Consider the following 23,526-nt stretch of genomic DNA (forward strand, 5'->3'; position numbering starts at 1 on the left):
CATTTTTGTGACTTTTATATTTACTGTAAATGGTAGTTTACAACGCACCTGGTTGTGGTGGTACTGTCATTAATTTTTGACTCTAAAACAGCAGTTTTCTCCTTTTTAGTATTTCTTTTTTTAACCATATTGCGTAGGCACATGTGTATCTTTTGATGTATTAGAATGCCTATCTAGTTGCTTAGCACATCTGACTCTACGTAAAAGGAAATAGGAAACCTCACACACGGTCATGCTCCAGGTCTTGCTCCTTCTGGCAGCTCTTATTGAGTGTCCACCCTGTCATGCTCACAGTATGGGCTCTGCTCCCCTCATTATCCTGTATCATGTCTGGGAAGAACAGCCCTCAGGGACAAGGGTGGGTCGCCTCCTGGATGACCTACGTGAACATGGGGAAACAGGATCACTGGAAAACTTCCGGGTCGTGCCGCATGGGCATACTCTACCAGTCACAGTTGATGTAAGGGATGGTACAGTGTCAACACTAGGCAGGCTGGACCGAGAAGAGCTATGCTGGGGAGCAGAATTTTGTGAACTGGCCTTCAGTGTTCTCTACAGAAAGGGTGGTGCTATGCATTTCCTGTCAGTTCGTGTGGAGGTGATGGACCAAAATGACCACAGCCCAGTCTTTCCCAGCCTAGTGCAGGAGGTGGAGATCTCTGAGACAGCCTCACTAAAAATGCGCATCCCTCTGGACCGGGCTGTAGATCCAGATGCGGGACCGAATGGCCTGCAGTCCTACGCCCTGTCTTCCAACCAGCACTTTGCTTTGGATATCCGTACTTCTGGAGGGGCCAAGCAGGCTGAATTAGTGGTCATCAAAGAACTGGACAGGGAGTTGCAGCCAACTTTAGAACTGGTTCTAACAGCCTGGGACAAAGGAGACCCGCCAAAATCAGGCAGCACAAAAGTTATAGTCACAATTCTCGATTCCAACGACAATAGCCCTGTATTTGAGGAGGCCCCGGCAGTTATCGAACTAGCAGAGGACACTGTTCATGGGACGATTGTCATTAATCTCTGTGCTACAGACCCTGATCAAGGTGCTAATGGGGAGGTTGAGTACTCTCTCAGTAAACATGTCCCACTGGAAGTGCAAAGACTATTCAGCATCCATCCAAAAACGGGTGCTGTGACTTTACAAGGCCCTTTAGATTTTGAAGAAAAGAATGTGTATGAGGTAGACATCCAAGCTCGAGATCTGGGGCCCAATGCTATCCCGTCTCACCACAAGCTGCAGGTCAAATTGCGAGACGTCAATGATAATGCGCCTCGCATTCATATAACATGGACTCCACCAGACTCCCCTGTTGCAACCGTCTCTGAAGGAGCACCAAATGAAACTTTCCTCGCTCTTGTGATGGTATCTGATGCCGATTCTGGGGCAAATGGGCAGGTACAAGTGCACATTCTCAGTGGATCTGGCCCCTTCAGACTCAAACAGATCCATGGAGACAATTACATGATTGTAATCAATGATACACTGGATCGTGAGAGACAAATGGAATATAACCTCACTCTTCTAGCTCAGGACCGTGGTGATCCTTCTCTATCCTGTATTAAGCACCTGACTGTCCATGTTTTGGATGAAAATGATAACGCACCAATGTTTGCCAAAAGTCACTACCGGAGCATCCTCAAAGAGAACAACACTCCTGGGTTACCTTTCTTGACCGTGGAGGCACATGATGTTGACATGGACCTCAGTGGAAGGGTATCATTCTCCATTAGAGAATCGAATGAACTGGGGACACCAACAGCGTTTTTCTCAGTCCACCCCAGCAGTGGGGCTGTTACTGTCCAACAGTCATTAGACTATGAGGAAACCCACTCCTACTCATTTATTGTGGAGGCTGTAGATCAAGGATACCCACCAATGACCAGTACTGCAACAGTGCTGGTTGAGATACAGGATGTTAATGACAATTATCCCGTAATCCATGAGCCACTACCCAAGAAGGGAATTGCATTGCTAAGTGTCCCAGTGAATGTGGACAAAGGGGAGATTGTGACTGAACTTGGGAATAAAGCTCTGGAGGATAACTTCTACAAACCAAGAAATTACTCGTCCCTCAACAAACCCGAAGGTTTTCTGGCCACCACCATTCGGGCCAGTGATCCAGATTCTGGTCTCAATGGAAGACTCAGTTTTAGAATAACAGAAGGCAAGCCTTCTAACCTATTCTTTCTTGACAAAACTACTGGGCAGCTCTATGTTAACACAACCAATGCCACAGAATTGATCGGCAGAACTTTTAAACTGGGCATTGCCGTATCTGATATGGGAACACCTATGCTAACCACAAGAATCACTTTGGAGGTGACATTCATCAACTTTCGTGACCACCTAAAGAACTTGTCTCATGATAACCAGGCGCAGTACAGTTTTACAATGCTTTTGGCCATCTGCCTTGGATCAACCTGCCTGGTATTATTTCTAGCCATTGCTTTGGCCAAGACATTCTGTCATCCTGACAAACGGGACAACCGTGCTTATAATTGTAGACATGCCGAGTCAACCTACACCCGTCACCCACGACGGCCACAGAAGCACATTCACAAGACTGACATCCAGTTGATACCAGTGCTTCGGGGTCGTAAAGAAACTCCACAAAAAGATGAAGCTGAGGCGTTGTCATGTACATCACCTTTAGTGGAAATGCTGCATCCACAGGGCCAGTTTACACTTACACCAACCCTTGCTCGCATGGCTCAAAATCAAGCGCATACAGAAATGGATGGGAACCCACCACTCACTCAGAGCAAGATACTCAGAAAGCCTGGGAGCATAGAGTGGAATGGAGCACTTCCTTTTAACCCAGGAACTCCATCTCGAACCCTGCAAAAGACTAGAAATTCTTCCTCCTCGTCTTTCGCAAACTCACAGACCAGCACACTCAGACGAAACAAAAATGAAGAGCTCAAGCTTACTACCACGGACCCCTCAGAAACTATGGCTTCAGTTCCCAGTAATCAGGCCACCTTACGGAGACCAAAGATCACAGAAAGAAGAGGACAGATGGAAGAGTCAGACCACAGGCAGATCCTGAGGAACCTTGTTCGACTCTCTATGGCAGCTTTTGCAGAGAATGGTTCAATTGAACTGTCCTCTGCCTCACCCGAGGTGCAAGTAAGAGATTTTTTTATTACAATCTTAACATTTCAGATATGAAAATGCATGGGATCAAACTACTTTGAAAGGTATTGACTTTGATTTCAAGGTATCCCAGTTCATAATAGCTCAAGTACATGATAGCTTTCCCACTCTGCAGTTGTACTGCAGGACTAGTCCATATCTATAGCAGCCTAAGGGGACAGTTGACAGATGATGAGGTATGAAGTATGTACTGAGTATACACTGAGGTGTATTCAGAATCACATCAGTGTCACACAGTAACTTAAACCTTTAATATGCCTCAGGAGAAAACGCAGCCAATCCTCAATGTTATCACATTACAGAGTCATACCGAATGTGGGAAGAAAAAGCAGATTCATTCCATGGTTGTCCTATGAGGGGGGAAGGTATTTAAACCAAACACAGATATTTCTGCACAGTAAGATTATACTTCTCAGACGTGTTTGGGCTGGTGGTAGTCAGCAACAAATTGCTGGTACTGATCTGATTCTCATTAAATAAAGTGAGAATAACAGCTTTTCATCAGCTAGTATTTCAAAGACTAACAGCCCAAAAGTGCTGTCCTAGTCAAACTGTGTATCCTCTGGATCTGGGTCCACCCAGATGCTTACCTCTACCAAAACGATTAGCAGAACAAAAAGGTCCTGGCATGGGTTTGAGCCCTCACGTGAATACTGCAGCCAGTCAGGAAGAGCGTGGATCCTGACCCCCACCCTCTTCTCTTTTCCTCCTCTCCAGTCCACCCTCCCTTACTCACTTGGCCCAGTTGGCAAATTAGACCTATGGCGACTGCAAAGGAAAGGGGCCGAAATGTCACCGGTGCCTGTCCTCGCAGCCAAGGCTGGGTTTCTTATGTGCATCCTGGAAGGAAATAGCCTCTAGAAGAATAGACCCTGTGTAGAAACAGCTTCCTGTCACCCCTTCTACAGCTCAAACTCCACAACCCCAGAAAGGGTTCATTCTGAATGTAGCTCATTCAGACCAAAATTATATATTGAATTATGAAATTATGACATTCTAAAAGAGCAAACTGCCTGCAAGTTGTGCATGGTCATTCAGGCATCTTGTAGAATTTCTATTGTTTTGAAAAATGATTAATTGTGAATTCATAATCAGGAGATTTTTACTATATATAATAGATTAAAGTGATTTATGTGGTAAATTCCCCTGTATGTGAGGTTATTAATTTTGCATCATTTTAATTCTACAGCAGGTGTCTCAGCTCCTGTCTCTGCTGCATCAAGGGCAACTTCAGCCTCGACCAAATTTTCGGGGCAACAAGTATTCCCACAGAACTGGCCGGTAAACCATTTTTATCCTCCTTTTGGTTTTATTTATGCAAGCTCTTGACCAAACAGACAACAAATGTAGTCTTCATTCCTACACTAACACACCGAATACAAAGCAATAGCCTCACAATCACAATAACAATCTTAGAAGTTGGTCATTATTTTATCAGGTAGATTTCTGGTAAAAAAGGAAGTATCTGTCAGTCAGTGAACACAGAATGAGGCGTATCGTAGCTGTTATCAGCCGCTGTCTGTCTTACACACAGATTGTTATCAGGCAGAATGCAATACTGTTTCTATAAATTTAACTTATGTTCATTTAGAATAAAAAAAGAGAAAGCATAGACTGCCCGTGACTCATCTGTGCAAGACGGGGCTTGTTTAAACCAAAGACAGTGCAGTCACACTTCCTTCAGTTGTGTGTTGTATTGTTTTCGTTTCAGTGTTGAGATCATTTTAGCTCACAGTAAAATCCCAGTTTTGAGAACACTGTTAAACCGATATTAAGGATAATCACGTAGGTATTTCCCCTGATATTCACTTACAAAAAGGTATTGTGCCAGCACTATGGTACAGTGATGGTGCCAGTACATACTTCAATATAGCATGGTACTGAATATCATATTCATGGTATTTAAATGCTACTACAATGAATACCACAGTATTCCATTATGGTTTTGTCTAAATCATATTATCCTTTTACCATTAAAAAAGGTAAAAGCATTGTACTTTTCTTCAAAAATGAATCATTTTAATCGCATTAATTATATTAAATATGGTTAGAATTTTTTTAAATGCTCCACAACAAAAATTTGCCCCATTTGTCAATCCTCCAACATTTCACATATGCTTCAGTTTAGTTGCATTATATTTAACTTATTGAAATTATATTTCACTTATGTTTTAACTTATTTTATCATTCAGAGCTCTGAGACGTTGGCACATGTTCGGAAACGTTCTCACTGCTTTACTGTTTTCGTTGTGTATTGTAGGTCAGGGGCTCAGGATGCTGATTGGCTGAGCACTAAAGACAGTGGTCATGGAGAGAGTGAAATGGGTGATATGGACTGGGACTCACCTGTGGACCCTGTATATGAAGAAGGCCTCAATAATCTGCTGACTTCTGGTAAATGTCCATACTATTATTCTGTCCAATTATTCTGATTTTAGTCCACTGTTATGTTTAATTAAAGGGGTACTTCACCCAAAAATGACAATTCTGTCATCATTTACTGAGAAAATATTTTTAATATTCTCTCATCATTTTTGTGCATCCTTTGAAAGTCCATGCAAGCCAAACTTTCACACATCAGAAATGTCCTAAAGAAAATGCAAAAGAGGAAATGATGACAGAACTTTTATTTTTGGGTGAACTATTGTTTAAGTCATGCCACACAAGCAAAAGTGCTGTTGTACTGAATATCAAGTGTGCAACAAGCTGAGTGACACAAACAGTGAAACGTCTCACAGCTAAAGACCAGTCCCCTTTGTAACGCTGCAAAATTGGAGGAATTTGAATGAAATTAGAGGACCAGAACTAACTGTGTAATCTAGGTTAAGTGAAGTAAGGTGATGTGAAATGGTTTCCTGATTTTGAGTACTGTACAGGATTTGCTATTTTTGTAGGTGATTTCCAGATGTCTCACATTTATCCTGTTTTCCACATATAGCAAGTCAACAAATAAGACAGAAAATAACATAATTATGTAGATTTACTTTTCATTTTTAAATTGATTCACTGAAATCATGCTCTGGAAACATTAATGTTTAAAGTGTGTTGATCCGGATTTACTAATAATAATTACGGATTTACCTTTGTCTGTGTATAGAGTAAATGTTTGTGTGCAGTTCCTTCCATCTATTGTTCTGAGATTTAGCACGCTGTAAATTAACGGGGGCCTTTTTTGTTCTCTTGAATGACAGGTCCAGTTTGTTTTGTTTTATCTCTCTGATGTCTGAGCAGTTTTAGCCATGTCAGTGTTGATTTCCACCAAATCAAAGTTACACGGTGAACATGCTACTGATACTGACAGTGCTGGGTAGTAACTGATTACATGTAATCTGGATTACGTAATCAGATTCCAAAAATGTGGTACTTGTAATTAGATTATATTATGTTTTAAAATGCTCAAAATCAGACTACAGTTACATTTTTATGGATTGCATGATTACAGATAATTCACAAATGGCAATAAATTACTCATATTTTATTCATTCTCCCTAATTCTTCTTTTTGTCTCTTTGAAATTCTGAAATGTCATATTGTTTAGCTTTGAATATTAACTATATAGAATGGCCATGTAAATGTCATGTGAATTAATTTGTGATCCATGCATGTGAATTTGCAGACAAAAGCACCTCTCAGTCAATTACACCATGCCTGAGACAAATAATTGCAATAATTGTACAATAAATAATAATTAAGTTAGTAAGCACTGCCGATGTATAACTGAAAAAAAGATTACAACCTGGAAGTCTTTGTCCATCTCATTGCTGTTTTTATGCTTTCTTGTTAATATGATGCAGGGATTCTCAAACTTTTTTGTCAGTCAAACCTCTTTGACCTAAAATATTTACTTGAAGTCCCCCTCCAATTTAGTTAATATTTCAATCATTTAATGACACATTTGCTTGTTCACAGTTCTCTGATGTTGGATAATGGTCACATTGGCATGAAGGTAAACAATTAAAACATTTCAAACGTAAAAATTTAGGTCATAAGTAATCTAAAAGTAATCCAAAAGTAGTCAGAGTACATTACCTAAAATGAGTAATCTAAATCACATTACTGACTACAATTTTCATCATATCATTTGTAATCAGTAGCAGACTACAATTTGTAAATAATCTACCCAAGCACTGGATGATTATTTCTTAAATGGCTAAGTATATATTTTTTAAAAATTTGGGGGGGTCCTATTATGCTCTTTTACAAAGTCTTGATTTTGTTTTGGGGGTGTACTAGAACATGCTCTCACGTCGTCCACGTCGCGCCACGTCTTTAAAATTCGAATACATTATTGTCTATGAGTGTAGGCACACCGGCGTTCGGCGTCTGTCCGCGGTGCCCAGCTACGTCGTGTTGTACTTGTAAGAATTGTTCTTGGAAGTGTCTCTGTGCATGTTTGACTTTTCTTAGCTACAAACTTGCTTCTCACAGTCATGTGACACGATCCAGCTAAATATATCAGGGGTGTTTTGGCATAAACATCAAAGAAAAGTACTGAAAACATTTCAAAGTGATGCAGAAACCCATCTTGTGTATTAATATAATTTTCAATAATACCATCATTATTTATAGTGCAGTATAGATGTGCCCATTGCTATTACAGTTTTCTTCAACTGCTTACACACAAAATCTTTACTTGTCACACAATTTCTAAAACCTGACACTCAAACAGCAGAAGCACACACCAAATCTGCAAAACCATACGCTAATTCTCAGCCTTTGACTCACTTTTCAATTTCATAAAACACTTTTTGCAAAACACAACACACAATTCTCTATGTTAACACAAAAATCTAACAGGAATTAATGTTATGGCAAAGATGTTTGCAAATGTTTGCGTTCGAGATGTGTTAATGATATTTTGAATGCAGTGCTTCATTTTGCAAGAGATGTGAGGCATTTTGTGTGTGCAAGTTTTGAAAAAAAGAGGCAAAGTTTTGAAAATGTGTGTAAGCAGTTGAAAAAAACTGTAGGAACCTTAGAAGTCAACAAGGCAGCTAAGTTTTGGAACAGATTGTGTGGTTTGGTTGAGTCAGTATTGCCCCGATATTCATCTGGTTATGGTGTTAGTCATGCTACTGAAGACAGACGGTTTTGAGTTTATATCAGGGGTTTTCTTTCTGAAGCATGCAGGTACATATTCCCTCTCTTCTCCCTGAGTCATCTCCGTTTTAACCACTTACTCACACCTCTGAATGATGGTAACCCTTTCAGCAGATTCAAGGGTCACACACCTGCTCACATGAATATTCACATATCCTTGGGCTCTTCACGTCATGCCATCACTCTTATTGTTAACACTTCAGCACAATGCAGACGATGTGTATGTGTTATGCATACCCTAGGGACAGAGAAGGCGAGAGTGTGTGAAATGTTTTTGCGTGTGTGTGTGTGTGCAAGTATAAGACATTGTTCTGTCTCTACACTCTTCCTTTGAAGGACACACTGCCCTCATGCTGCTGTTTCTCTACTGCATTCTTCTCACGCTGTTTTTCAAGGGCCAGAGGTGACACATGTGCACTTTGGTGTATTATGCGTGATTTAAATGAATAACAATGGTTTACATTCTTTACATTAGTTAGGTGCTTGATTAATAATGGTGCTTGTTAAGGCAAGAATCTCTATTACTATTGCTTGTGTTCATGCTTGGGTTTGTTAATCTTGAGTGTGTAAATCATCTTGCACTGTTTGTGCTGCTGACATTAAAGGGGTCATATGATGTTGCTAAAAAATAACATTATTTGGTGTATTTGGTGTAATGAAATGTGTTTATGCGGTTGAAGGTTCAAAATCCAAATTATTTTCCACATACTGTACATTATTGTTTCTCCTCTATGCCCCGCCTTTCTGAAACGCGTCGATTTTTACAAAGCTCATCGGTCTGAAAAGCGAGGTGTGCTCTGATTGGCCAGCTGTCCAGTGCGTTGTGATTGGCCGAATACCTCAAGCGTGTGACGGAAATGTTACGCTCCTTACCATGCTGTGATGCTGTGTCCCAGTGCGAAGAGACAAAACCAATAAAACTGAGGCATTTGTTGCATCCAGTGGGGACATAAGTACTGATTATAATGACTTATACTGTCTTTTTACGCGTTGCGTTGCATCGCGTAACATGCGTTGCTCAAATCTGAATATTTGGTTTGAACTGTTCTGGAACAGTGTTGTAAATACAACTTAACCACTGATTTCTAGTCGTGTCCTCTTTTTGAAACCGAAAACCAATCACAAAGAGTAGGCTACTTTCTACTTTTAATTGCTAACAAAAGCATTAAAATGCAACAACACTTACATTGTCGTCGCATTTCGTGCACCACTGATAGGCTGCCTGACGGCTGACGCAGACCTAGAATTCGAATGCAACGTTTTACTGTTTGCTTGTTTTTGAGAAAGTGTGGCAGTAATGTTGGCTAAGTGTAAGCGAATGTTACTCACATGTCACTGTAATGTGTATAAGTCTGCCTTTGGTTGTTTGGATGTGGTTGGATTCCTTATGGCATTTTTACCATGTCTGTGGGTTAATGGGTTTAACTGCTTTAGAGAAATTGCTGATTGAAAGGCACTGCCACCATTTCCTCCATCATTAATTGAGAGGCTGTAAGGCATAAAAGTTAGAAACATAGCAAGAAGTATGATGGGGCATATAATTATTAACTGATAATAATGCAAAGGGGTGAATTTAGAGATAGGCCGGTTTTTAAAGGGCTGTGGAGAGAGGAAGTCAAGAAAATGAGGTTTGGAGGTTCTGTCTGAGCTCTCTGATGTGGCCAGTGTGGGTTCGTTTGATCAGCGCTGGCTGGATTTCACATCTTTACTCACACACTCTCTCCAAAAGCGTCTGTACAAGCTGAGCCCTTTTGTTTCTCCTCCACCTTTAATTAAGACCTTGAAATCGCTGATCCACAGACAAGAAAAAACACTTAAGAAAGGCTATAAAACTGTGTCGGTTTCGTGGAGGTTGTCTGTCATGAGGATTCATGTGTGGTTGTGTCAGAGCTTCAGGGTCTCACTGTGGTTTGTACTCTCCACCATCACATTCTGGCTTCTCCTCGCTTATTCAAAAACAAATATTTCTGCTTTAGCCACTCCAGCAAATTGAGACTGAGCTTGTGTTATGTGAAGCTAGTGAGCTCACGTAGCCTGCGGTGTTACATTAGAAGACCAAAAATGCATGGCAGAGTAAAAGCAATGCTAAACACAAATGATAAAATGCAACGAATCATATAAAGATGTGCTATGTGGAGCTATATTTGTTGTATATATGCGTGTGTTTGTGCTGTGAGTGTGTGCTGATGATTTGACTAGATGTAAGTTCTTCTACAGTGAATCCAGTTACTAAGAGTTTTTTTTTTCTTTTTCGCATAAAGGAACCATTTTTGTGAAGAACCTTTCAGTGAACAGTTCTTAAAAAGCTTTTTTTTCTCTCAATGTGAAGAACATTTTAATAATTTGAAGAATTGTTTGTGCAATGGAAAGGTTGCATGGATGTTAAAGGTTTTTCATGGAAGATGCCTTTATTTTTAAAGGGGTCAAAAAGAACATTATTTTGTGTATTTGGTGTAATGAAATGTGTTTATGCGGTTTAAGGTTAAAAAAACACATTATTTTCCACATACTGTACATTATTGTTTTTCCTCTATGCCCCACCTTTCTGAAACGCGTCGATTTTTACAAAGCTCATCCGTCTGAAAAAGCGAGGTGTGCTCTGATTGGCCAGCTATCCAGTGCGTTGTGATTGGCCGAATACCTCAAGCGTGTGACGGAAATGTTACGTCCCTTACCATACTGTGATGCCTGCGGCAACCACATGTGACGACCCCGGGCTGGACCCCGCTTCGTCCACGTTGAAAGCCGATCCGGCGATCGACAGCGCCATGGGGAAGTCGTGGCCTAATGGTTAGAGAGTCGGACTCGTAACCCAAAGGTTGCGAGTTCGAGTTTCAGGTCCGGCAGGGATTGTAGGTGGGGGGAGTGAATGTACAGCGCTCTCTACCACCTTCAATACAGGATGGGTTAAATGCAGAGCACTAATTCCTAGTATGGAATTGGCCACATGTCATGTCACTTCACATCACGTCACATGTTGAAGTATTTCCTCAGCGACCAGCACGGATCAGCTCCAGGCATGACGAAGCAGATAGGCTGCTTCACACACAAACACAGAAAATATGTGAAAGAAAAATCAAGTTATAACAGAATTTAAGCTTATTCACTTAACCAAGTATTTCTGGAATTTTTTTGGCTTAATGAAGGTAATTTCCTTGATTATTGTTATACTGTATCACTTCCTTTGCCCTAAAAACTGTGGCTAAGGGTGTCATTTTAGGGCATGCTGTGTTGTACTGGCAATATTCATCTGTGTTCAAACTCAGCAGATGTCCATGAAATGTCAGGCGAAGGAAACTAAAGATAAATGCACACCTCCTCTCGGTATTTTCTTCATCCATACAAACTCAAACAAGTAAACAAGTGAAGATTCAGACAGACAGGTTTTGCAGCCTTTTTTCAGATGTTTGTAAATATTTTATTATATTTATGGCCAGAATATATTTATTTGTAGTACTTTTGCAAATGCTTATTTATTTACATATTTTACATGCATAGTTTTACATATTTCATTCCTCTTTTTGTGTAGATGATGTGTTCTCAGACATTCCCGATCCGGCATGGATGGCTCGTCTTTCTCTTCCTCTGACAACCGACTACCATGAAAATCTGTTCGTCCCGGATGGGCCACCCTCCCCTGATACCCACTGTCCCATGGCGAGTCCTGATGATTCCTCTTCCTTCTCTACGTTTGGTAAAACCCCAGAGAAGGCCCCGCTGGGTGGCAGAGCTCTGATTTCAGAAGTGAGCTCCCTGTTTGAGATGCTGTTGACTCAGAAAGCCGATGCCCAGTCGTGTCCACCTGCTGAGGTGCTCTACAGACTGTCAGCAGCTTATAGACGCTCGCTGGGCTTAGACACACCTGCTAACGGAGGTGCTGCCCACACACGTCAGCAATATGCCAACCCTGTGCCATAACAGCAAAGAACAACCGTTCTTTTCTGGTGCCATATCATTTTGGGGTCCATACAAGCCTCAGGAACACTAGTGACATTGGTCAAAACATCTTATAACAGCATCTTTTTTTATTCAACCAGGTCTGGCTGGAACAGGCTATGCCCATACAAAACAAAAACTTTTTATAATAATAAAAAAGAGCACAAATCTTCATATGGGCAGACCAATTATAAGATTTTTTTTTTTTTTTTATCCTTTTGCAAGAAGGTAAATTATTGAGCTCTGTGAACTGCTGCAGTGCATGTTAGGAGAAATGAGTCTGCCTCCTCTTTAGGAAGTAGCTGTTTATATCCTCTGAAGCACAAACAACTCCTAAACAAGTCTTTTCTCTCAGAAAAAAACACTAAATCCATTGCCACAGTCATTCTCAGCCTGCAGGATTTCCTCTAGCGGGTCTCACAGCGCCCACTGCTGGCTGGTTGTTGTTTTTTTTATGCCGGTTCTCTAATGTAAATATTGTTTTGTAATAGTTACAGGGCATGTAATAGTCAAAGAATTTAGAAGTAAGCCTAACACTGTATATGCAAGACTTGGTCATCGTTTGTAAAGGCTGTAAAGCACTGATGACAAAATTCAGTTATGTTCTGAATGTAACTTTAGTTTTTCTTCTTTTTCTTTGAATGCTGTAAGTTATTGATATCAAAACAAAGATGTATATTTTTTCAGTGTCATTTTGTATATGTGTAGTGCTGCTTTTGTATTCATAACTGACATCACGTTTTCTTTTTGTAAACTGTATAAGTGAAATAAACCATTTACTGCATTTATTTTGAGGGTTACAGTGAAAACGCATTTTAATTCTGAAGCCCCCATGAATTCAAAACTGAGAGAAAAAAAAATCAATACGATTAAGAATATATAAAAGCACATCTTGCAGTTGGTCTGATTATCAGCAATTTGGTGCAGATGCTGCACATTTATTACAAAAAAAATAAGATTAAATTCTGATAGCTTGACAACGCGATTTTTGATAATAGTATAAAAAGGCTTACATGACATAAAATGCATATATGTAACCTCAGTCACCCTATATCTCTCAAAAATGTTTATTTTCATAATTACTTTACATATTTCTACTATAATTTCAACAGTCTTAGTATTTATTTATTTATTTAGTCATTTAGCAGACGCTTTTATCCAAAGTGACTTACAAATGAGGACAATAAAAGCAGTCAAAACTAACAAAAGAGCAACAATATGTAAGTGCAAATGACAAGTCTCGGTTAGCCTAATGCAGTACATTTAGCAAGGTGTATATATATTATACACACACACATATCCACACACACACAAAGAAAAACAAGTAGATAGAAAAAAAATAGAAAGCTAATGTTTGTTTGTTTGTTTTTTTTTTAAATAAAAAACGAAGATAAATATAAAGTAGAATTAAAATAGAATAGAAAGTGTTGAGTTAGAGGGTCAAATAAAGGTGGAACAGGTGTGTTTTTAGTCGTTTCTTGAAGATGGTTAAGGACTCAGCTGCTCGGATTGATTTGGGCAGGTCATTCCACCAGGAGGAAACACAGGTACAACGGCAGGAGAAATGGCTCGAAGGAGATGAGATGGAATAGGATCAAGCGGACAAGTAGTAGGATGTAAGAAACTACCATGGTCAGATTTATGATCAAAGCTCTAGTTTTTGATGAGGCGAGCAAAACAAAATGGTGATTGAGAGACGGAACAAATAAACGTTCTTTAAAAGCCTGATGTATCATTTGATACTATTTGACCTAATGCTTCTAAAAATGATTTATGGATAATAAAGCAAACCTAACCCTGTTATTGTCCAGCTCACAGATATTAAGGCACTGTTCTTTGTAATGCTCCTGTCAAACATTGCAAAAATAGACTGCATTGCGTCTGCATTATTAAAAAATAATCATTCTGAATAAATCAAACAAACTCCTGATCACTTCTTGCAAGTTCATATTCAATGAATAAATAAAAACAATAAATAAAAACAATTTCAACTTTATTGGAATCCATTTCACATTTGTTGTTGACCACAAAAGGATAAAAAAAAAAAAAAAAGTCATGTGACACTAACAAAGTTTGCCAGTCTACAAAGCTTAAAAGGTAGACAGGGAAAAAAAGAGCTTGAATCAACCCTAATCTGTTTTAAAGCAATAGCTGACAAAAGTTACTGCCTTCAAAGTCAGGTATACTGTATGTGTCTGAGGAATTCATCACTACAATAATGTATATGACAGTGAATGTATATCTATGTATACACATGCACAATTCATTACTGACAGACATGTTTGCTGTGGGAAAATGATCACATCCTGTTTCGCATCTCTCCTGAAGAAGGTTCTCCATTTCTATTAAAGGCTATAGAATTTGAGACTTCTGTCCATGCCAGAGGAAGCCAGGAACTGAGCATGTTCACCGAAAGCCACACCGGTCACCAGACCAGAGTGATCTACAGGAGACCGCAAGAGAAGTTAAAACATAAGAACGCATAGTTCAAACCTCACACAGCTTAAAAGCACACATAGAATGGCATTTCACTTCATGTATAATATTACTAAACAAAACCGAACATTTCTTGGCTCAACTCACCAGAGAAGTTGAGGACCTCAGACCACTGTTTGCAGATATAAACTCTTATGTCTGATCCACCAACAGCCAGATATGTTCCACTCTGGTCGAAGACCAAAGACTTCACCTACAGGAGGAAGAGTAATATTAGCCAAGCTTTCAGTGAATGTAGAAAAACAGGCCACAGATTTGACTGCCATGTGTTCTTCAACTGTTTGACACTATGCAAGACGACCTCATAATTGTTATCCAAAGTGATTGTCTTGAAGTTCTTCAGCTTCCTCAAATCCCACAGTTTGAGTGAACTGTCCTGAGCACCTACAGGCCAAACACAACAGGTAGAAACAGAGTTGAAAAGACTATTTACATGAAGTGAAGCCGATTTAATTGCCCTAACTCTACTGGATAAGAACTAAATTTGAACTGAATTGAGCTGAACACTATTGCCTTCTGTAGAGCTGCTTTACATTTTCATTATTTATTTTGCAACATCAACAGTTAATTATCTGTTTATTACTATATAAATAAATGTGATTTGACTTGAGAATATCAGTAGAGCACATTCCTTTTCCTCCCAAGTCAGGGTCATGTGACTTACCAGTGGCCAGATAGTATCCGTTCTCAGAGAAGGCGATGGACGTCACAGGACCTGAATGTCCGGGGAAGTTGGCTACATTGGTCCGTTCCTTCAGATCCCAGATCTTAATCTGAGAATCTGCCGTGCCAGTGCCGAAAATCAGACCGTCAGGATGGAACTGAGCACAGGTCAGAGCTGAAGGGATACATTAGATCAGATCAGAGCTTTACATTTTCCACATGGGAGCATTCATCAGCAAATTTAAGCACTGTGCAATATAGCTAACAAAATACAGCCTTCGAAAATATTAAATGTTTTATTTTTATGTTGTACATATTCCTTTCCTCAAATGAACATTGTTTTCATTCAAGCAGCAGCATTTCATCCAAAAGCCATTTTTGTATTATATTACAGTAAAAATCTAGTTAAAATTAAACATTTTCCATTAAATAAATCTGAACCGAGCATGTGGAACTCATCTACTGGGCTATATAGACCAAAAACAGTTTCTCTGTATTTATAGGCTGAGTTAGCCATACACATAGAAAGCACATTAAAATCATCACAACATTACGGATCAAGAAATTATAATTATACAGTTTTTTCCTATTATATTTATTGTTCTGTTTTCTTGTTTATTTTTTGGCTGTATAAATTTTTTCCCATTAAAAACTTTCCTTCATAGTTACATTAATGATTTTAGTACTTTTGAAGAAAAAGTAAATGCGATTTGTTTTGATTACCCTCACAAAGACCAACGTATCAGAAATTCAACTACAAGAAATATTTTAGAATACACCGAGAACAACCAATGAAACTAAACATCAAAACATTGGTTTTTATTTTCTGAATTACAGCCAGTTTTCAGTTCCCAAGCTAATAAATAATGCAGAAAATATTAATTATGCCAACACAATAATGACAAATTTTCTTAATATCTGATACACTGCCCAGCCCTAGCCGACAGAGAGGATTACTAACCACATCCAGCGGTCTCATCGGTCACTTTAGTCAGAACACGTCCAGTTTGGATATCCGAGAAGGCCCAGTACTACAACACAACACGTTTTAATGCATTACATTATGACAGAGGTAGAAAACTGCTTTAATAAAAAAAAAAAAGGTTTTGAAAAGTTCTTTTCAGAAAAGTAGAGAAACTGCAAACCACAAAACAACTTCTATTAATTATAAGAGCAAAATGTAATTTAGTAACATCATGGTTATGCGTTGCTTGTAGGGATGTAACGATATCAAAATCTCACAATGCGATAATATTGCGATATGAAGTCCATGATACGATATTAAAAAATAAATAAATAAAAAGAATCGGGAAACAAAAAATTACAATTTTAAAGTAAAATTATTCTATCTAATGCACTTTGAGAGTTAAAAATTAAGAGCTCCAACTAGGGTTGTGACGGTGAGGAAATTTCCCACCAGTTAATCGACGTGTGACAACACTGGTAATGCCGGTATCACCGCAGGGGCGGGGCGTTCCCTCTTTTTTCCTTCACGTTTAAATAGCTTGTAAAAGCGGTGTGCCCATTTTACTTTCACTTTCAAATAGCGGCAATTCGGAGTAAAGCAATTGTTCGTTTGAATTTTCCCTCTTTTCCGTCGCTTTTAAATAGCTTAAAAGCGCCGTGCGCGCCTTAACACCGTCAACACCGTCTATCGCGGCAAGCCTAACTCCAACCCGTGTCCTTAACTAAGAAAACCTAAGTCAGAAAAAAGTCAGTGAATTGACTTGTACCTGAACTTTAAAGGGGACTCAACCCTCTTTTTATTTGTGATATATTGTCTCAATCTAAATTACATCCACACTGGTGTTTTAGGAAGCCAAACAAATTAGAATATAATAATAAAAATAACAATAACAACAACAACGACAGTAATAGCCATATATTGTAAAACAATTGATTATTTAAGCTTTACACTACAGTAGGGAAATTACAATACTTCTTTCCTAATTTCCACACTTGAAAGATATTTTGAATTTGGACTGCATTAGGGGACTCAACCCTCTTTTTATTTGTGATATATTGTCTCAATCTAAATTACATCCACACTGGTGTTTTAGGAAGCCAAACAAATTAGAATATAATAATAAAAATAACAATAACAACAACAACGACAGTAATAGCCATATATTGTAAAACAATTGATTATTTAAGCTTTACACTACAGTAGGGAAATTACAATACTTCTTTCCTAATTTCCACACTTGAAAGATATTTTGAATTTGGACTGCATTTAAACCGCTAGCTGTCAGCAATTCATACTGCACTTTTAAGCTTTTATTTTGACGGAAACGACAGTAGAGCTTTTATTTTGAAGGAAAACATGCTTACAAAAACGCATATCACTACAAATCTAGTCAAATGCTCTAATCATCTGCTGCGAAAACAAAACCTAACTGGTGGCTGTTGCGTTCCCAAACGCACGCTAAACTCAGCACGCGCAATAAATGAGTTGACTGCATTCATTCAGTGTGAACGGAGCCGTTCTGAGCTGATCGCATGAACGAAGTGTGCTCTCCGCTTTGAAACATGCAGCAAGTGATGCAGAAATTAAGCCATATTGTGCTTTCGGTTTTAGTTCGTTTGACAGATACTGTGCCAAAGCATAATGACCAAAAGCACAACTTTAAGACATTTTACGTTAGAATAGGAAGTTGAAATATATTTTTAAAAACTACACTTTTTGCCCGTTTCATCATCATGTGACCACGACAATATCGAGACAGTTTTGCTATCGCGATATCACGACATTGATAATATCGTTACATCCCTAGTTGCTTGTGTACTGTTCCTCAACCATCATTACCTGGTCCTCAGATGAGCTCAGTAAGTAGTCTCCGGTAGCGTGCAGAGAGAGGCCGGTAACACTGGCCTCGTGGGCCCTGATCACCTGCACGCAGTTGCCCCCGCTAACCGACCACACACGGATAGTGCTGTCTGGAGACGCTGAGAACACCACCGACTGACAGAGAACATGTGAAGATGCATGTGAGAGCTGAAGACTAACCAGAAATGAGTTTATGAATGAAGAGCGGGAGCGATGGCCTACCTGAGCAGGGTGGTAGATGACAGACGAGACCTTTTTGGTGTGCCCTTTGAGGGTGGCAACAATCTGCTCCTCCCGACGGTCGAACACCACCACGTTCTTATCCGCTCCACCTGGGGAGAGCATGTCAAAAAACTATGGTTGTGGCAGTGTATATGTCTATGTCTGTTTTTGTGTGTCATCAACATGCAGTAACACAAGGGATAGTACATGATGTATATCTGACCACAGGAGACACACATTCGAATTATGTGAACCCGATGACTTGTGATCAAATTGTGTTTGTGTAATCGTGTTATAATGGTACCGGTGAGGACTTTGTTGGTGTCTGTTGGGCAGAGATCCAGAGAGAGGATTCCAGGTATACTGGCACTGTGAAGACCCTGTTAAGCAGGAAGAGAGAGGAAAAAAAAAAGGTTCATTTGAGATGAATTCTGTTCCAAACACTGCCTGGAACAGAAGCTGCCTGCTGTCTAATAGGACGCAAAATGACATTGAAGATCATGATTGACTGACTCAAAACACCAAGCTAACAAGATTGTAATATGGATAAAAATGCATAGCGCGCACAAACATTGGATGTAACAGATATTACTATTTAAGATTTAACAATTTAATTGACATTGATCATTTAACCATTAACCAGAAGTAAGAATTTTGATTGATTACTTCTATCAGTTAAAGAGTTTAAAAGTTTGCTGAATGGTTAAAGAAAAATATGCTATACATTAGGGATGTAACGGTATGAAAATTTCATATCACGATTATAGTGACCAAATTTATCACGATTATCAATATTATCACGGTTTTGTTCAAATTAGATGAAAACGTACAAAAAGAACTGATACACACACTGAAAACATTTCAATAAGTTTTATATTTGAAAATCAACAAACAACAAATACAATTAGCAAGCCAAAGCTGCAAGCAGAATAATGAACACGTCAGTAAAGGCACAGTACCATCGGCACATCCAGAAAGCACAATTCTGCCGCTCTTACCCTCTCTGGCGGCAGTGACCTCTTTCGTGAGACGAGCGATGACTCTGCAGGCCGCATCGTGCTGGTAGAGAGCGTGAGACAGTTCCTGTCGAGTGGTCTGCAACTGTTGCCTCAGAGTAAAACTGTGCAGCATTACGGCATCCTGGAGGACCGACAAACTCAATGATGGAGAAAGACATCATGCATTTCGTCTTCACACAGTCAAGGCCAAAGAACTCACCCACTCATCCTGCAGAGATTTGAGGATCGCGGGAATACTAGTGGCAGAGGGAGCCTTCGGTCGAATGGGGTGAGACACTAAAAGTAAAGAAATGGATGCATTTTGAAGTGACCATATAGCATTTGAACTTCTCATGAAAACAGTGTCATCTGTGCTGCTGTACCTTTGATATCAATGAGCTGCTCCTCAGACAGTGGCTGTCCACTGATGGGGTCTGCTCCATTCTCCGCTATGTATTTCTCTATCAGACGTCTCTCATACACTTGATTGGAAACAGGAGAGACACAGGGGTGCTCCGGCACCTCGTTTGAAACTGGGGAGAGAACAAGAATGATATTTTTAAGAATTTCAATAAATAAAATGCATTCAAATCAAATATAAGTCTCCTTCCTATTCAGTACAAATACTTCATTATGAGGACACCACGGTTAATAAAATGTTTCTGACAATACGTTATTCTCTCATTTAAATGCAATAATTAGTCTAGACTTCACAAAACTTTACATTCACGTTTCTTTTCCCTTGTGAGTATGATTTGCTTGTCGAACTATAAAGTTAAGAAGAGACTGCTCCAGTTACAAACACAAGCATTGCGTTAATTCGTTTCTAGTTCAATGAAATGCAGCAAAGCCACCAAAAAAGCATCGTAATTAAAGTGTAGTTTCTCATATACAAAGTTTCTGCTAATATAGCACAACAATGGCTAACGCCGCACACTGCTAATCACTCATGCTAACAGAAACAAACTCACTTACTAGCACAAACCAAAGACATCTCGCTCAAACAGACGCGCTCCCGCTTTTCAAACAAAGATGAAATAAAAACCAACTCATAAACTTAAAATCGACACAGGGATGATGATTTTTTTAAATCAATTAAGGTGATGCATGTCCCGATTCAGAACACGTTTATGTGCCGTGCCGTGCCGCTCAAACAGCGGTGCATGACGGGATACTGACTCCTCCATTGTCATAAGAACCTAAAAAGAAGAAGCAGGAATTGAGACATGCATGCATAATTGTATTACAGAACAATGACTTAACTATACTACTAATCATTATCGACAATATGCATTATTAAATTAGGAAAGACTATTGTATTGTACCCAGCATCGTTGCTTGCTTTAAAAACTTGTAACTGGTCTCAAAGGTCATCTGTTGCAGCGGGGAGCTGTTGGATTGAATGCCAAATCTGTTTAGAGGCTTGTACACCCCCTCGAAACACATGTAGTCAGCTACTAGAGAGAGATGGCGTGGGTCCACCTCAATACCTGTGAACAGAGGAACCAGTCAGATCTCCAATGAAACACACACTGCTGTGTGTGTCAAACAATCCTGTTCTGCTTTATTACCATAGACAGCAAACACATCTTTAATCTCCTTCTCAATGACTCTGAGGGCCACCTCAATACCATACGTGTTGGCCATAGCATGAACCTCGTTGGAGTATAACCGGTTCAAGTCCAGGATCTAGTACAACAAAACATTGTATCACATGCCATGTTTGGACAGCTACCATACTAGTAACCATGTATTCATGTACAATTAAATTCGAAGACAGAAAACAATGTTGGACTGTATTGGACTCACATCAGCATGTCTGAACATCTCATGCATGTTGATGCCTTCTGTGTTGAGCACCATCTCTTTTTTGCCCTCCTTTGTGGTGACTTCATTTAATAAGCAGCGTGTGATACCCTTGGTCTCCATGATGACAGCGTTCTGAGCCTGCTTCACCACCACTGACGTGAGGTCAAAGTGCACTTTAGTGAGTGGTAGGACCAGGGTTAGCTGTCAAACAGAAGCAGCAATGCATTATGAATATGAAAGCACCAATATCATTTGTTGTAAAAACAAAACAACTGATATACTACTGCTTTGGTTCCATATGGATACTAGTTTGACCAATATGGGTTTTTCTTTCTATTACATATAGCACATATATACAAATATATATTCACTACTATTCAAAAGTTTGGGGCTGGTAAGATTTAAAAATGTTTTTCAAAGTAAAAAAAAACAAAAACTTTTTTTATCTATGTATATATATATCATGATAAAATTATGAAACTTATTTCACAATATTTAACTGAGTATAGTTACTAGTCAAATACTGGCAGATTAAGGCATCCGACCAATATATTAGTTTCTCTTTTACTGACACCATAATTTTTAGTAATGGTATGGTAACTAGTGGTCGACCGATACTGGTTTTTTGACAGCCGATGCCGATATGTAACACTTCATGGTATCAGAAATTGGTATACAATAATTTTTTAGAGTATAGCATCAAAGTGTAAAAATAGTTTCAAAGCATCCCTCAAGAGCACAAACTGTGTGAATGATGACAATGATACTGATTTAAGATCAATTGATTTGTACACACCTCACACCATAGCCCATTTTTGGTGTCATGTTTGTAGTCCTCAATGGCGGAGCCCAACTGAAGCACAGTGCTGATCCTCATGGAGTCTTGTGAAGCTCCCTCCAGCTCTTCAGAGATGTCAGGACTCTGGGTCTGGTCTGCTGGTTGGCTTCCACCAGACCCTTCCTCAGAGTTCTCCTGAGTATCTGCCTCTTCCTGTCTGTCCTCAGCCACATCCTCTAGCTCATCACCGGCCTCCTCTCCCTCCTCACTCTCATAGTCTACCTGAAGGGTCATATCACAGAGACATGACTTTACTGTCATCACGCAGGTGGAATTGCAGAATACAGTCCAATTATTGTGGAATTTGGAAAAATTTTGGATGAATAAATTAAAAGCTTGTACAACAATCAAATCATGATATGGACTACTCTCTATGAATGTTAAACCGTAAAAGACTATTTAGATATGAAGTCTACATGTTGTGCATGTTTTTGTGTGAATGAGCAGTGCAGTTTCATCTGCTACATATACACATGCTCTGCGTCTACTGTCTCACTATACGAGGACATGAACACATTAACTTCAATTTCATCACTTGACCAGCATTTCACCATTTCCTTTGATAAAAAAATTTTCATATATAAACACAGGTCTTAACTTCAACATGTCAAAAAAGTTTGGTTTAACTTGAAGAAATTATGACAAATGTACTACTGTTACTATTAAAACTATTTTTTAAGGACTATAACAAAATTTTTCATTCATGTTTTAAATTGTGAACCTCTGTTGTGCAAGCCTGAAAGGAACTGTTTAAAACCCAACACAGAATTTCTGTGTTGATAGAAATTATTTCAATTATATCAATTTTTTGATAGAAAGAAATAGAAGACTACATAGGGCACTATTACTGTTAAAAGTTTAATGAATTATTAAACTGCTGAAAATTTGAGTTCAATTGATCAAATCATGTTTTTATTAAAATTTAACTAAACCATTAAAGGGATAGTTCACCCAAAAATGAAAATTTGATGTTTATCTGCTTACCCCCAGGGCATCCAAGATGTAGGTGACTTTGTTTCTTCAGTAGAACACAAAAACGAAGATTTTTAACTCAAACCGTCGCAGTCTGTCAGTCATATAATGGAAGTGAATTGGAATCAAGGCTTTGAGAGTAAAAAAACCATACACAAACAAAACCAAATTAAACCCTGCGGCTCTTGACGATACATTGATGTGTAAAGACACAAAACGATCGGTCTGTGCAAGAAACTGAACAGTATTTATATCGTTTTTTTACCTCTGATTCAAGCAATGTCCGAACTGTTCGAACTGTCCTGAGCGGCGGCGCGGCCTCCTGAGCGCCTGACGCGTCTTCTTCTTCTTGCTTTACGGCGGATCGCAGACTTATAAGTGCATTACCGCCACCTATCTCTCAAATGGACCATTGACACTCTATCTACAATCTCAAGATAGAGTGTCAATAGTTCATTTGAGAGATAGGTGGCGGTAATGCACTTATAAGTCTGCGATCCGCCGTAAA

General features: G+C 39.2%; 2 protein-coding genes and 1 pseudogene across 2 annotated transcripts in view; 1 reads left to right on the forward strand and 2 right to left on the reverse strand.

The window, feature by feature from the left end:
• Positions 1–58: 58 nt before the first annotated feature.
• On the forward strand, positions 59–12,988 carry LOC107722432 (protocadherin-12-like). The gene is made up of 4 exons (XM_016530792.1): positions 59–3,130; positions 4,347–4,438; positions 5,418–5,551; positions 11,787–12,988. The coding sequence occupies exons 1-4, from the start codon at positions 233–235 to the stop codon at positions 12,173–12,175; spliced, it is 3,513 nt and encodes a 1,170-aa protein (XP_016386278.1). The 5' UTR covers positions 59–232; the 3' UTR covers positions 12,176–12,988.
• A 1,181-nt stretch (positions 12,989–14,169) lies between these two features.
• Positions 14,170–20,579, reverse strand: LOC107722435 (pre-mRNA-processing factor 19-like; annotated as a pseudogene).
• The window catches only part of polr1a (RNA polymerase I subunit A), a 23,994-nt gene continuing 21,016 nt past the window's right edge, over positions 20,549–23,526 (reverse strand). Inside the window, exons 30-34 of the mRNA XM_016530790.1 lie at positions 22,005–22,268; positions 21,209–21,409; positions 20,971–21,088; positions 20,725–20,889; positions 20,549–20,598 (exon numbers count right to left, since the gene is read on the reverse strand). Of these exons, the coding sequence (XP_016386276.1) occupies positions 20,549–20,598; positions 20,725–20,889; positions 20,971–21,088; positions 21,209–21,409; positions 22,005–22,268 (798 nt within the window). The remainder of the gene's footprint in view (positions 20,599–20,724; positions 20,890–20,970; positions 21,089–21,208; positions 21,410–22,004; positions 22,269–23,526) is intronic.

This window comes from Sinocyclocheilus rhinocerous, unplaced genomic scaffold (genome assembly GCF_001515625.1).
Source record: "Sinocyclocheilus rhinocerous isolate Xijiao unplaced genomic scaffold, SAMN03320098_v1.1 scaffold1656, whole genome shotgun sequence".
NCBI lineage: Eukaryota > Metazoa > Chordata > Actinopteri > Cypriniformes > Cyprinidae > Sinocyclocheilus > Sinocyclocheilus rhinocerous.